Genomic DNA, 16,932 nt, shown 5'->3' on the forward strand with positions numbered 1-16,932 from the left:
TGTGCTGAATAAAGCATACATGGAACCAATTGTTTCTCTTCCAAGATAAGTGATTGCTGCCATAAAATTTTCTAATACGTATTCATTTGTCCATCAGAGAGAGAGAGAGAGAGAGTCTCACTCCACTACATAAAGTTTGCATCTTAAAATTGAATTTGTAATTCCATTATCATTGAAAAAACAAAAAAAAACATCAGTTGCTTATGGGGACTCTGATATGCATCTCTTACCAAAAGAAAAAGTTCCTCAGCACCATTAAAAAGAAAAATAATAGGTTGAGGTGGAACCCAACTTGAATCAACAATTAGACGTGCTAGTTCCAGCAATGAAGCTACAAAAAGAGGTCATTTCCACCACCATTCAGCAAGAACATGACTGAAGCAAGCAAAATCAAGAACCAAGATCTAGAAAACTTATTTATCCCTCAACCTACCAACACAAGATGCACAATCACCAGCACCAGGGGAACCAAGTGGGCCATCAAAGTGAGCATTAACTAAAACTGATGGATCAGTATCTTTAAAGTATGTTGATGCAACTCTGTGAATGTCAAACAAGAAAATGAGATACTAGATGAAGCAACAGGAAACCTTATTTAAATGCTGCAAATAAGTACCAAAGACACATGCACATTTACCCCAAACAAAAGGGTATAGTGGAAAGAAGGGAGGAGGAGAATGAACAAGGAAAGCATCAATGAATAAAAATATATGAACAACAATTACACTAAGCACAAACATATCTGTTACATGCATTCCAAAATCCAAACTCAATGGATATCATGTCACCAGGACCTCCAACCCAAAATATGATCAATAGGAATGTGCAATTAGATTTCCAACAACATTCAACACCAATAATGGATGATGGAATTGTAATGAAATACAAAGAAGTTCAAAATGTCACTTATGGACATACACAATCACAATGACCACTTATGGGTCAATTACATAAACACATAAACCACACAAATCAGCCACTTATGGGCATACAACACACATAAAAATATTGAATGTTATTGAGAAAAATCTCTAAGCAAAAGCCTTACAAGATGTGGGGTTTGAACCCCTTTATATACACAAAGGAACCAAGAGGTAGCCGTTGGGGCCTCCCCAATGGCTAGAAATGTAGCCGTTGGGGGGATCCCAAAGGCTCTATGGTCAAATGACCATTAAGCCCAATCCTAATCTAGGATTTACAGAAATAAAAATAAGAAAAGTGCACAATGACCACAATACCCTTATATTTACAAAATGACTAAAATACCCCTATGTATATAAATTAACAGGAATAATATGATATTCAAGAAATTACACTATTAATACAGTGACATGAAATGAGCAGGTGTTTTCCATTTATCCTTGCCAACAAAAGCAAATCAGTTCTAACTGACCACCACATCATTCAACCATCTCGATGCCAACCATTAACCTCCATCACCATGTTGTCCATCATTGAGCATCAAACAAAGAACATAGTGTATGAGAAGTCAACATTGGAGAAATGTACCTTTAAGCATCCTTGTCATTGTGGAAACATATGTAGCAGGCTTATACAAACAAAACATGGCTCTATCTAACTAATGTAACTTGACAACCTACAAAAGAACTAGGTTTATTGACTTATTCACAATATATATGGGGTAATAGAGAACACTACAGACCACAGTAAAAATACCAACATATGGTACAGAAATTAAAATGCAAGAACTACAAATGGATCCACACAAGTTCCTATGATAAGACTATCAATCAATAACATCAAAACTTAAATGCATCAGTTTTCAGGTCGAATTGACTATCCATGCCTAATGAACTCCACAATCCACAATTGCTGTTCAGTTCAATAATCTTCTAATGAACACCACAGACTCCAAATTCCTTTATCAAGGTGGGACAATAAAAAAATAAAAAAGGTTTCAGAAGAAAAAGAGGGGAAATAATGGATAAAGGATGCAATGTAGATATTGGAAGGTGTCTCATATGCTACAGAATAAATAAGTCAAGAGAACATGTAGTTTCAAAGCTTCTCTGTTGCACAGTAGTCAAGGTTGGAGTGGAGGTTTTGGAATAGGATCGAGTCAAACTCCTCTCAAAGCAGTTCAGAAAAAAGATGTTGAGGGAACATTTGGGGAAGTTGAGCGGGTAGTTTAGGCTTGTACTGCTTTGTATATGCACCTAAAGACAAAAGTTGGCAAATACCTTCTCTTGCAGGAGGCATTCGCCAATTCCAGGAGGCCCCCATTTTTCCAACTCCCAAACTCCCTCCAGTGCCAAGCTCCCAAACAAAGCCTTACTGACACATATCTTGCCATATTGGCAATAGAAAGCATTTTATGTTACCTGGGTACGGGTGCGAGTACCGGTACAGAGGGTACAACATGGCAATTCCAAAAAAATGTGGGAACAGGGACACGGCTATATATATATATATATGCTATATCACATAAATACAAAATAAATTCAAAATAAACTGAATATAATCTAAATATATATGCTATATCTAAAATATATATTATATACTGAAAATATAGTTATAAATTGAATACAAACTTGTATGTACGGAGGGCAAAATGGTGCGCACTGGTGTTGACATGTGTCAACATGGGTATGGAGCATGGTTGCCAGTTGAGGAAGCGGGAGCGGGAAGCGATACGGGAAGCGGGAGCGGGAAGTGAGGCACTTTCAAAATTTTAGGAAGCGGGGAAGCGTGGGACCACTTAGGACCGATTCGGGAAGTGTCTCGGAAGCGACCTAGGAAGCGTCTCGGAAGCGACCTAGGAAGCGTCTCGGAAGCGAGGGGGAAGCGAAAAAATAAAAATAAAAAATAAAAAATACAAAAAAAAAAAATTGAAAAAAAAAACAGGGGAAGCGAGGGGGAAGCGTGATGGGAAGCGTGCTTCCCATTAAAGGGAAGTGTGTCCCCCATTAAAGGGAAACGTGTCCCCCATTAAAGGGAGGCGCGCTTCCCAAAAAAGGGGGACGCTTCCCCCACGCTTCGGAAGCACGACGTTTCGCGCTTCCGGTAACCCTGGTATGGAGGGTAAAATGGCATGTCTGGGTACCATAGAAAGCATTCTTACTGCATATACCATCATATGCAACAACTTAGTTTATGTCGAAGAGGGTGAATATTCTCTACTTTATATCTTTCTATATTGCCTATAGAAAGCATGACTACTGCATATACAGACCATTTAGTAACTTAGTTTCAGTTCCCGCAACATAAAACTGACACAAAAAACAGACAGATTTTGTAGCTGAAATAACTATTTGGTGATGCTAACTACAGAAACAGCAATTTCTCACAAAAACCAAGTTCATGCACAATAATATCATGATAAGAAAACTTGTTACATCAAGCTGAATGAATGGGCATGGAAAGACAGTCTCAGAATACAGGGGTTCTATCAACTATTATTCAGACGAAAGAAAACTAAAACATCCCATTCCAATTACAAAGCTCACTGAATTTGAAACTCAATCTTAACAGTTAGCCTATTTTAATTTAAAGCATGATTTGTGAAACTAAATGGCAAGAATAAAAACATGCAAAATACATATAAAAATGACAACAGATTGTGCAAAGATTAACTCAACAAAGATACTTGCCTCATAACAATGTTCGTGTGGTTTCTATATCCAAAAGTTATGCTATGACCCAAAAAAACCATACTGAAAGAGCCACCAACAACCGTTTCATCGATCTCGATGCTGCAAAACATGAAGAGACAATGCAAGTCATATACATGTGACACCAGTTTTCAAAAAATCTCAGCCACCATCCAAAAGTTTGCACTTTATATTGGACACTACAATTGCATATTAAGTTAATTAAGCAAATCCCCATACTAAAAGTGCTTAAAGAAAACACCCCTTCTCTAACAATGATCTAGAAGCATACCTTGTTGCGAAAGGATATCATATAGTATACATACATACATATACACATATATACGGCCATTTTCCAATTGGCATCTAAGTCTTCAGCATAATTCAAATATGCACAGATTTATAGAATATTTCAAAAAATGCACCTAGACTTTGTTATGGTTAATAAAAATCCATGGACTTCTTTGCATTAAATTTGTAACATAAAACTCCTCCAAAGTTCGGTCTCTCTTTTCTATAAGTCGAACCAACTTGTTGCAACAAGGAGACAACTATTATCAAAAAACAGATACATTTTAGATACAAAGCAAAAACAACAATAACAAGACACACACATATGTATATATATAGAGAGAGAGAGAGACAGGGAGTTCGACGTTACATCTTTTTTTTTTATGTGTGGCCTACAACAGCGCATCAGACCCTCGTTCGACGCCCAGCCCGTCCGACATTACTCTGCTCCACACACACACACACATGTATATATATAGAGAGAGAGTCACTAGAATATGATAACTACCATGTGAACCGCGATTTTCATGGATTTTTTGCTCTTTTCTCTTAAATCTAATCATACAGATGTGGCCTACATGCTTGGTTTTATAAGGACCAGATCTTGAATCATCCGATTATGATGCATAAACAAGATTTTTTAAGGCTTTAAAATCAAAGGCAACCAAAAATTGTATTTTTTCATTGAAAATACACGATTCAACAGTTGATTCCTAGCAAATTCACCATGCCAAACACATCTACATGGTTGGATTTGAAAAAAAAGTGTTGGAAATTCCCAGATCACACGGTAGTTCTCATATTTCTAGTGACTATATATATATATATATATATATATATATATATATGATTATGGTTCTGAAACATGATACCACACAATGGGACACAGTACACACTCTTGTTTGCATAGATCTAGCCACTAAATGTTGGGCCCAACCATATAGATGTGTTCAGCATGATCTATTTTCTCAGTAGTGTTAATCATCTCCAGCATGCCATAACATTCATCTTTCAAGATAGTGAAAAATCAATGGCTCACAATTCAATAAGATGAGGATGGTTCAAATATACTATGCATACACACATGCACGCACATTTCTCCCCAGGAATATGTTACAGAAGAGGGATATTTATGACTATTCTTTATGCCGTTTCATTAAATGTATGGCAGGTCTTGCTAACAATGACACAAATGCCATAAAATTTCAATTCATGAGCACAACTACCAATAGATTTCAAAACCTGATTCCACCAGGATCAATAACACATAATTCAACAATAAAACGATGGAACTGTATTTAACACTATAGTCTGATGTTTAGTGCCATTTTAGATCAGCCGTTTCTACAAGGAAAAATGCATTCAAGCAATCAATGATAATGTTCCCACTAAGATGGATTCAATGCATGACTTTGTGTCAATATCCCCATCAGAGGTCACTAAGATCCTTCAATGTGCTTAATCCTTATATACAAAACTTAAAATCAGTAATTACAAGAAAATCAACAACTACCCTATAGAGGTTCTTCCACAAGAAGGGTCAAAATAAAGTTTCCGTACTCATTGAATAGCTATGCAATATCCATCGTCAATCTCAAAACACGAATTCACAAAATGCATCATAATAACCAATTGACCTGTAATTTGGTCCCGCCCGACTGGCAATCACCTCCAACTGTGTCTTTATGTAGCGTGCAGCCTCTTGCAATCCCGGGCTACCCTCCTGATCGCCACAATAAGGTTAAGAACTTGACCGAAACCAATATGCACAGACACACGCGCGCGCGCGCGCACACACACACACACACTTCCAATTCTAGGACTAGAATTACATGCAACTATCCACCTGACGACTCCAAATTTCCTCCGAGAGATACCGAACGTGCTCCACGGCCCTCGCCTCGGAGAACCTATCGAGCGGCGCATCGAGCGGCAACGGCTTGACGTGCTTCATGTTGAGAATGGAATACGCCAGTGCGGCCATCGCGCTGAACATGAAACCTAGGGAAAGCAGTAGCTTCACCGCCGAGGCGTCCTGCGGGCTCATCCTGATGCCGATCGCCATCAAAGAACTTGAAATCTAGGGTTTCGGAAGATCAAGAAGGGAATGTATTCCGACTGGATAACGTGAAAGACGAAGAAACGAACTCTGGAAATAATCATATAAGGCGGTTCCCGTCGAGCCTATTTATAGCCTCCCTTTTCCAAGTCACGTGCTAATAGAACCGGTTTGTTATAGAGTTTTTTTGCGAATTAGTCCCTTCCTCATATAATTTTGCAAAGTGGTCCTTCCGTCAAAAAGTTGTCGGTTTAACCATGGTTAGCTTTTCAAGCAAATGACCAAAGTACAGCCTTTCTTACCATGTCATCGACTCTCTCCCCAGGGGTGGCAAAATCTGACACGACCCGCCAACTGGCGTCTTAGCTGGGTTCGGGTTTGGCTTAAATGAGTTCATGTTGTAAACAGGTCAACCCGCCTAACCTGTTTATTAAACGAGTCGGGTTCGTGTTAGGGGTATGCCAACCCGACTGACCCGTTGGGCAGGCGGGTTAACTCGTTTACCCGAACCCGACCCGCCAACTCGCCCACCAACCCGTTTACTTGACTCCGACCCATCCGCCAACCCGTTTACCTGTTTACCCGAACCTGAACCACCAACCCGTTTACCCTTCTCTTTTTCTCCTCGAATTTGCTTCTCCATTCCACCGCTCAAATCTCTTTCGTTTCCCTAAAGCGCATCCAAGATCCCGTCATTTGCTTTTCCTCCTCTACGGCGTTTCACATTTTGAGGACCTCTCTATTCAACCCAAGCCGTGAAATTCTTTTGATTGGAAGGAAAAAGTGAGAGTATGAGGCGTTCTTGATCTCCGAGAAGCTCGTCCCAAGGTGTTTGGATTGATTTCTAGGATTTTCATGTTTCTGAGGAGCTAGACGAAGGCAGTGGCAATGGACTACGGCCCTTTGGATAGTAGCGGTGAGTCTTCGTTGTCAATTCACGATTTTTTCCCTCTTTATTCTTCATGATTCTTTGGTGTTTCTGAGGTATTGGCCTTTCACAACAGCTGAGAATGACGAATTCTATTTGTTGTTGTTTTGTATTTTTTCTTCTTGTGAGGGCGCTTTGGTGGTGGAGTGTTGGGATTTATGTGTTGTTACTTGTTGGCGTTCAATTCAAGTGCAGGAAAATTAGGGTTCTTGGGAGATCTTTGGTTCATGTGAAAAAGGGTTTTTTGGGTTTTGATTTTAGTTGGTTGTGTTGTTTGCCTCATCACGAACAGGATTCATGGAGAAATATGAGAGACTGCCCGCCCGCTAACTTGCCAACCCGTTTACCCGACCCAACCCGTTTATTAAACGGGTTAACCGTGTCATGTCGGGTTACCCGTTTAATAAATGGGTCGGGTTCGTGTTTGCCACAGCCGACCCGTTTAATAAACGGGTCGGGTTCGTGTTGAGGATACGCTGACCGGCCAACCCACCAACCCGACCCGATTGCCACCCCTACCCCCAGGGGTGCACACCAGTTGAGCTAAGGCTCAAGAAGCTCAGTTCGGCTGAAAAGTGTATTGATCAAACTCGACTCGAGCTCAGCTGAAGCCTAAGCAGTCTTGTTCAAACCCGGCTTGTAGCCGAGCTCGGGTCAGCTTGTGATAGTGAAGCTTGAGTCAAGCTGCATGATAAAGGAGCTCGAGCCGAGTCAAATCAGATCTTGATAGCTGAGCTTGAGTCAGCTTGTGATAGCCAGGCTTGAGTCAGTTCATGATAGCCAAACTCGAGCTAAAATTGAATAAATCAGCTCGTAATGGCTCGGCTGGAGTTTCAAATGCGTGATGACCGAGCCTGAGCCGAAATGAAGTAAATCAACTCATCGTAGCTCGCTATGTTTGTAACAGGTCGAGATCGAGTAACTTGGCTTGTTATGGCTCGGCTTTGTAAAGTATAAATTGCCCATGCAATCAATGCAAAAGTCCAATTGTGTTCCCTGCATAAACAGCAATAGTTTAACTATAGAACCTTGCTGCAAGTTACGAGGACTAAATGATCATTCTTAAATCTTAACACATTTCACCAACAGACTCTTTATCACATATACAATATGAATTCAACGCCTACAAACCTATTATATTCCTGTTTGGTTGTTTCATCACATTTCACAAAATAAAAAATGGATGTAATCATATAGTCAATTCTATGCACTTCATAAAAAAGTTGTACAATCCACACTGAAACAATAATAAATGTTGTACTACTAATAATTTCTACATATTTATCAAAATTGATGTGGGGGTGTTCTCTTGATCCTCCCAAAAATAGATAAAATTGTAGACCTGCCGAAAGAAACAAAAAAAAACTGAAGAATAAAACATCATTCCCACAAACAGAACAAGTTATTCAAGTAACATTTAACCCAAAAAATGAACTTACAGGCTCACGTAACTGTCACACACCTTGCATGAAATTAATTCAGCACTATGTATAAATGCTGAAACAACATAAAAATAGCATTTTTTAGCATAATCTCAACATCGGACAAGCTAAAACTGCTTAAAAAGTTTGAAGAAGCACACTGTAACATTTTGTTTTAGTAGAAGTTTACCTTCATAACATATAAAACAATAAATAAGTAAACCAACGTTAGATCCATTGGAATGTTAATATTCACTGTTTACAAACCCAAGATCAAACATTTATTACCCAAGCAGTTTTCAAATTTCACATCATTCTCATGTCCAAGTCATAAAACATTAAAATTTGTAAATAGGAACCGGCTAAAGACATAACTTAGATCATTACTCGTCCATCATAATCATAATATAGAAAAATCAATATTTCTAGTCATTCCTAGCCATTTGTATAGTTTCATTCAAAAAATCATTACCCTTTTGCAAGATTTTGAAATAAACAATTGAATAAGTTTAATGAGAATAAACCAACATAAAAAAAATTAAAATAACTAAATCAAATACATAATGAATTGTATACCAAATGTGAAGTAATAAATTTGCTTCTAATGCTCAAGAAAATGTGATTCAGGTTCTTATTCAATACCAATATGTGAAACAAAATAAAGTTTATTAAATCAATCATAAGAAAAATAAAACTATCAAAATTATCATGAAGATATTTAGCTTGTGGATTTATTCTTACATTTATAACAACTTGATGTGTCTTTATCTAGCTTGAAGTACAAACTAAAGCTTCTACTATCATTGGTAATAAAGAACTGTGAGTGTCATCAAGCACTCAACCTCTTGTACTAAAAGTCGACTATGAAGCAACTATGTTGATAGCTATACTCAATATGTCACGGGCTGATTGTGAAAGAATGCGATATTTTGATTCTTTATCCCTCCAGTATGCCAAAATGTTAAAATATCCATCTATGTTGTATTTGATTAATTCATCTTCCAAGTAAGTGGCATGATATGATTTTATATATTGGAAAAGATTATTATCACCATTACTTAAAAAAAGCAAAGAAATCAACACTCTCACTACCTGCTTTAGAATCCCCACCATTATTGTCAAACATATTCATGTCATTTGTGTTTGAAGCACCAATATTAAAATCAGTTGTTGCCCTATATTGACTCTCATGTTGAGCAAAACATAATCATTATAAAGCTTTTGCAATGTCTGAACATGTTATTTTGCTTCTTTCTTGTCAGAATAGATTGTAGGAAATACAAAATTTATCAAGTTGTCTTATATTATATGATCTAAATTTAAAGTAATGGTCATCAACAAATTGCAACTTTCTCAATATTTCTCAAACTTTTCCCTTAATTTTGTCACCATTTTTTGGATAAAGCCCAAACTGTCATTTTTTTTTATCCAATACCTCCTTCACCTTCCAAATCTCAAAGAAAAACAAGTTTGAAGTCAAATATTGGATCCTTAAAAAAAGTTGAGAAACATTGTACAACATTTTGAGAAAAATGCATATATATTGAATTTGATCACAATCTTCATCTTCAAGCAACCAATCAAAATATGCATCATCAACCTTATATCGTGGAAAGACATCATTGTATATCAAGGCAATCTTCAACATTAAGTATGCCAAATTTCATCTAGCAGGGGCATCCAAAACCATATTTCTTAAAGTTAAAACATCTAGTTCATTGGTTGCAGCTATGAAATTATGAAGCCTTGATGATGAAACTTTAATATATTGGATGCTTTATCTAACCTTATGAAGTGCCCCTATAATCTCTTCAAGTTAGTAGCATTAAATTTAAAATATGCGCACATGAAAAATGTTGTTACCATAATACAAGTTTAAACCACTTTTCTTCAAGCTATCCTTTAATGTCCTAACAAGAACATTGTTGCTAGAATCATTATCAACTTTAATCGTCAAAACCTTATTCTTAATCCCCCATTTTATAAAGCATTTTGCAATGGTATTAGACAATGCTTTCTCAGTATGATGGGACCCTAACTCATAAAAATTGATAATATGCTTTTATAACATCTATTATTTATCAATATATATGGTAAAACAAAAATAGAAAAAAAAATTATTAGAGGTTCAAATGTCATTGGTGAAACCAATTTTGTCAACATTATTAAACAATTATTTCATATTTTCCTTTTTCATATAACTTCATGCAATCCCTCTTGATGGTCATACGTGATATTGGTCAAAATTTTGGATTTAAAGTTTTACAATACATAATGAACCGTTCATGTTCTACTATTTTAAATTGACACTCTTGAGCAATAATCATTATTGTCATTACCTTCCTCTCTCCATATCAAACTTCTCACTTGAAAGAACCATGTTATTTGGATAATCAAATCCTTAAGCACCATTAAAGCTCAAAATTTGTTATTTGGATTTAGTAGATTTTTTGTATCTTTTCAAATGTCTAATCATTGCAATAGTGCAACCATCCTTAAAACACTCTAAAGTATACAATGTTTACATCTAACCTTCTTTACACTTTTGACTATAATTTCATCAAAGTCATCCCATACAATAGATGTTTTTTACATCTTTGGCCTAACTTCTTCCTATTTTTGTTCTTCAATTTTAATATTTTATTTATAACCATATTTATTGTGAACATTTATAGAAGACTCGGGTTTTGATGAGCTTAAATAAATCATAGTTTGTTGCACTGAGGCATCATAACTTGGTTGTTCTATTGGTCACTTCTCTTTTCTATTGTATCTTTTCCTAGTATTATTTTTAAATTCTCTATAAAATAATAAATATAAATTTTTCATATTTAAGAAAACAACAAGAAAAGAAAAAGCGAAAGCAACATGCCTATAAAAGCAAAAAGAAAAGAACATGTCATATTTAATAAATGATCATCATGAGCTAATTTACCATAAGAATCATATAAGACAAATCACATGCATACCTTATAGCAAAATCTTATATAAGCATCCATTAGTATATGCTTGAACCCACAAAACCAAGTACATGATAAGCATTGAACTCAATCATGTATATGGAAGTTTAGCATCATCCATTTGACTGCAGGAAAAAAAATATGCACAAATAACCAACTTAAACATAGGCAAATTTGACCAAATGATTGGTTTACTAACAAAATCAAACACAATAACATGGAAAAAATTGAGAATTTCCTATTGCAATTCATGTTGGTCCTACACAACCTACTATATTCGAGGTCAACTACTTATTTATACTTACTAGATTCTATCTAAGGAGAAAAGATAAAATCCCGGGTTGTATGAAAATTCAAACTATATTTTAGATTTTTTTGTCAGACCAGGATTTCTATTGGGTAAGAATCAAATTCAATTATATAATTTATTCCCAACGAACATGAAAAATAAATTGAATTTCAACCCATATTTGAATCAAGTTGGCTCATGTAGTTTGAATTTTAAGTTAGTCAATGAGGAGTTTATAGCTTCAAGTGGCATCAATTTTTGCTTGGAGTTAGATCTCACATTGGACTTCACTCTCAAATCAAACCTTGAGAGAAATGAGTTTTGGAATTTTGAGTACTTTGTGTTTGGAGTTAGACAAAAATCATGCCATGAAAAATACAGCAAATTCTGCACCAGCTTAGTTGCAAAAATTAAATCCATTTAACAAACAAATTTTGAGTAATTTACTAAAAACAAATTCACTAACATTATCTAGAAAACAATAATTGAAATTTCAATGATATATAATGTTATCAATATATAGAAATATCTAAATTGTGACTTGTCTAACATTAACAAAAAACTACACAATCATTGGTTGTATTCAATCACCAGCATACATCTCTACTTGGAAATTGTGTTTTTGATCTAAATCTAAAATAGGATTTGCAGAAAAAATTGTTAAGTTGTGATTTATCTAAAGAAAAATAAAAATATCTAACATTATCTAGAAAACAATATTTGAGAATTCAACAATATCTAACATTAACAATATCTAGAATTTTTCTAAAATATGATTTATCTAACAATATCTATCTTCAACAAAAAAATCAAAAAATAAATGAAAACTATCTCTATCAATTGAGATGTCCTGTGGTAATTGAATCATTATATGGTTAACCCATATATAATGATTATTTCTTATTTTTCTATTGACAATGGCAGATCAAGTGAAATCACATTGAACACAAAATGTGTGTTGCAACACCTGATTGCCCTCCATCTCTGGGTACAACCTATCAGTTGTGGGGCTCAATAGTGAGATGGAGGAAGATCAATACAATGACACCGGAAAAAATAGAACCCAAAAAAAATTGAGAGAGAGAGACCTAATGGTTGATGCACTTCTTTCCCGAATCCAAAACCCTCTGTAACATTCTGTGACTGATTTAGTGATACTAAAACACTTAATCGAAAACAAAAGCCTAAAAAGTCAACATAAACTCACACAGACTAAAACAAAAATGAAAAAGTTAAGAATGAGCACAATGAAACCCTTCCACTTGCCCTATGTGACTCTGTGACAGAGAGAGAGAGATTGAGCACACTGAAACCCTTTATTTGTTCTTTTGCTCAACGTAGGCTCGATGTCATCCTCCATCGCCTGTCAAACACACAGAGTGACTGAGAGAGAAATTTGGGAAGGAGAGGATGAAGAACATATATGGGAAGGAGAGATAGAGAGGACGAGGAGGGAACAAATGGGAAGAGGGCACACAAAGTGGTAGAGGGAAGAGGAACAACGAAAGCCAAATGCCAAAAGGGCAAGGGGGGAGTCGAGAAGATGATAAGTCTAACCGAGTTCTTTTTTTTAACCCTAATCATGGTATACTCTAAATTATTGATCATTATCAGATCAACGGTTCAACAGCACACTACCTTACCATATTCGGGTCCAGTCAGTTCGAGCGAGCTTGAGCTTACACGAGCTTAAATGAGTCAGTACTCCACTTGTTTGTACGTTGTGTACAATCTCAATTCATTTAAAGATTTAGGTGCACACAAGTCGGGCTTAGACTGAGGCGAGCTCGGTCTAACTTGACTCCTTATCCACCCCTACTCTCCCCTCATCCCAAGCACAAACACTTTGTCCATGGAGTGGCCAACGACCTAGGCTCCTCACAAGTTATCAAGAACCCAATGTGACTGTGATCATGCTTGACCCTCAAAATGAAGATCCTGCTCGAAAAAAGTTAGACCGAGCTTGACCCAATATCTTACCTGGTCAGTCTCGTTCATGAGTCCTAACTCAAATTAAGCCCTTACTATAAGTAACAAAAAACTTTCAAACCTCTTTGTGTCTCTTCTTCTCTAACACAACAATCGCATAGGCAAGTGGATCTAGTTTGTTAGATGTCGATGGGTTCAAAGACGAATGGGGAGATGAGTGGAGGCTGATGTTGAGGGCGTGCGACTTGTGCATGACCTCACTGACACTACTCTTCTACTAGGTAGCATCAACCATCCTTTGCCTCAGGTGCAGGGGGAGAACCTCCTTGCTGCATGCTACAACCTCATTTGGCTGTGCAAGTTCAGCGAGCATGTCATCCCATAGCGTCAAATGCATGGTCGATGCATTGCGAGTGGTTCCTGAAAGCGTTGCTAACCCAAACCCAAATGTTATCAGACATTTACCGATCTCTTCGAAGAGTATTTACTTAAAGTAGTTTTATTGGTTTATATGTGCGAAGTTTGTATTGTATATATGAAGGTCATATTGTATTTGCGAATGTTTACAAAACTTCTTTTTTATTGAAGAGTTATGAACTTCCTACATCATATTAATCACGCAATACCTCAGAAGGTTCGCATGTGCAAAGGTAAAAAATGTCCTACAAAGTCAAGGATCAACGATTTTGGATATATGAAGATTTGGTTAAATTGCTAGGTAATTTGAGAAATGTGCCATTTTGCATGGACAGTATACTTATTTTTTGTTTAAAAATCTCTCTTTATTATCATATGGTAACAACTAACAAGTGAGCTACAAGTAGGGGTGTGAAAGACCATAATGGGATCCGACATGATTGGAATTTACACAAGTTATTTTCAAGTTCAGATCAGATTAATTTCAAGGGAGTCCTGGATTCCCTCTATTGTTTGGAAGCATAATAAACTATTTCAAGGATTCATGCTTTCAATTCCTTTTGGCTCCTCACCATGCTTGGTTGTAGTTGAGTATAGTTGTAAGCCGCTTGACTGCATCGTTATTGTAGTCAATAATAGGGTAAAACATGTGAATATAGGATTTACTGTGAAGCAAGTTATATGTTCTTCCCTGAAACACGCAGGTGCGTGTTCTCGGGTTTGAATGAGTGCCACATATGTAAGCACGTGGGGCTCATTTTCTCGTGTGTGTCGGTATCACTTAGCATCAGAGTCCAGTGTGTTTGCAAAGACTTAAGTACCCTTTCCCGCCATTAGCGCCATAAAATGATGTTTCGAGTAAAGGACAAAAATGTCCTCCCACCAAAAAGGGTTAAAATCATCATCATTTTCGCCTTAAGGAGTAAACTCCTCTACTTTAACAGGAGCTCATCGCAATATGTCACCCTAAACATTCTGGATCACCCTTTGACGACGCACCATCTACTGTAACAAGAGCTCCCTTTGACGACACAACCTTTGACGTCATCTGCTGCCTCGGGAGCACCCTTTGTTGTCGTCTGCTACTGCTGGAGCACCCATTTGCCATCATTTGTTGCTGCCAGAGCACCCCTTTACAATGAAGATGAAAAGCAAACGAAGAAGGATGAGGAAGAACTAAAGATGGTGAAGAAGAAGGATGACAAAAAGAAGGAAAAACAAATGAAGAATGAGGAGGAGATTGAAAATTACACGCACTTATGAGGCAAACGGATTTCTTCATGCCGACCATGCAAAATTAAATCTACATGCACATCATTCTTCATGATATCTGTCATGATCGTCAGTTGCATCACACTATACTATGCATCAAGTTGTTATTTACCGTGCCAATAAAATAAACAACTTATCGTATATGTGTGTTGATGATAGTGATTCACGTGACAATGATTTAATGACAGCTACGACGCTGTGAAGCGATTTCAATTTTAATCGATAAATGAACAACGATTTGAATACGCAAATCGTCACCGCAATCACGCAACAATGTAAATACCACACACACATGTTTCAATATCATAATATAAATATCTTACAAATCGACACTAGCAAACACATAATATGTTACAAATCGATATATATCGCATAATATATTACAAATCGATACATAAATTCAACATAATGGCTTACAAATCGATATTAACAATCAAAACAATATCTCACAAATCGATAGTATGTTACTACAACCACAATTTGCATTACATTATTCCAATATTTTCTATACAAAGGCAAATTGTTGTGGCCAACATAGACGTCATTGCATAAATCGCATAAATCATCAACTGAAATCTAGGTCTCACAAGGCATATCGATTTTTTACAATGAGCGGGATGTGAAACAATGTTTCTTTTATAAATGAATGACACATATTTTCGTAACAAAGGCAAATCATTGTGGCAATTTATGATTTATGATTGATATATTTAAAGTAGCAACGATTTATGCATTTAATGCAGTAGCGATTTATGATTTATAAATTTACTAAGATTTATACTCAAGTTTGTTAAATCGTACAACGATGTTTACTGTTGAAGCTTAAATGTTACAACGATATGTACTTATGAAGGGTGTGATTTCTACATCGATTTGTATGTTTGAAGTATCAATTTGCACGTTTAAAGCAAGAATGTTTTATATGTTTGATGCAATAGCGATTTATACTTGTTGACGATATTGATTCACGTGACAACTATTTAATTACAGATACGATGCTTTGAAGCAATTTTCATAGAAATCGCTAAATGGGCAATGATTTGAACACGCAAATGGCCACCTCCTGACGCTACAATATAAATTCATCACGCACAACTTTCAATTACATACTATAAATATCTAACAAATCGACACTAGAAAACACTTAATATTTTACAAATCGGTACACATATCGCATAATATATTACTATACTTAACCCTATACCCTAAACCCTTAATATCTTACTAAACCCTAACCCTAAACCTATAATATATTACTAAACCCTGAACCCTTAATATCTTACTAAACCCTAACGCTAAACCCTAAACCCTTGATATATTACTAAACCTTAACCCTAAACCTAAAGCAAAATCCTAAACCCTAAACTCTAAACCCTAAACCCTAAACCCTAAACTCTAAACCTAAACCCTAACCCTAACCCTAAACCTCAAACTCTAAAACCCTTAGCCCTAAACTCTAAAACCCTAAACCTCAACTGTAAACCCTAAAACCTAACCCTAAACCCTAAACCCTAAACCCTAAACCCTAAACCCTAAACCCTAAACCCTAAAACCTAAACCTAAACCCTAAAACCATAAACCCTAAATAGGAATTTCTATATCGATTTGTATGTTGATTCTGTATATCGATTTATAAGCTATCAACAAGAATTTCCATATCGATTTGTATGATATTTGATCATCAATTTGCGTTATACTATGACAATATTTTTGCAACAAAGGCAAATCGTTGTAGCCGACAAAGACGTCATTGCG

At 36.3% G+C, this 16,932-nt stretch overlaps 1 protein-coding gene and 1 long non-coding RNA gene across 4 annotated transcripts in view; both read right to left on the reverse strand.

Moving 5' to 3' along the window:
• LOC149833377 (uncharacterized) overlaps nucleotides 1-6,038 on the reverse strand; it is a 110,583-nt gene extending 104,545 nt beyond the window's left edge. Inside the window, exons 1-5 of the mRNA XM_090015092.1 lie at nucleotides 5,749-6,038; nucleotides 5,540-5,625; nucleotides 3,612-3,713; nucleotides 434-540; nucleotides 231-331 (exon numbers count right to left, since the gene is read on the reverse strand). Of these exons, the coding sequence (XP_089871218.1) occupies nucleotides 231-331; nucleotides 434-540; nucleotides 3,612-3,713; nucleotides 5,540-5,625; nucleotides 5,749-5,967 (615 nt within the window). The 5' untranslated portion in view covers nucleotides 5,968-6,038. The remainder of the gene's footprint in view (nucleotides 1-230; nucleotides 332-433; nucleotides 541-3,611; nucleotides 3,714-5,539; nucleotides 5,626-5,748) is intronic.
• A 2,043-nt stretch (nucleotides 6,039-8,081) lies between these two features.
• On the reverse strand, nucleotides 8,082-13,094 carry LOC149833378 (uncharacterized). 3 transcript variants are annotated; one of them, XR_016433163.1, is made up of 4 exons: nucleotides 12,826-13,094; nucleotides 11,280-11,395; nucleotides 8,352-8,386; nucleotides 8,082-8,231 (listed from the first exon to the last, which is right to left on the reverse strand). It is a non-coding gene; the product is annotated as an uncharacterized LOC149833378 (long non-coding RNA). The 3 variants fall into 3 exon arrangements; XR_016433162.1 differs by having other exon boundaries at nucleotides 8,329-8,386; XR_016433161.1 differs by lacking the exon at nucleotides 11,280-11,395 and having other exon boundaries at nucleotides 8,329-8,386.
• Nucleotides 13,095-16,932: the final 3,838 nt, after the last annotated feature.

This window comes from Nuphar pumila, chromosome 7, assembly GCF_984573655.1.
Source record: "Nuphar pumila chromosome 7, dmNupPumi1.hap1.1, whole genome shotgun sequence".
NCBI classification, from domain to species: domain Eukaryota; kingdom Viridiplantae; phylum Streptophyta; class Magnoliopsida; order Nymphaeales; family Nymphaeaceae; genus Nuphar; species Nuphar pumila.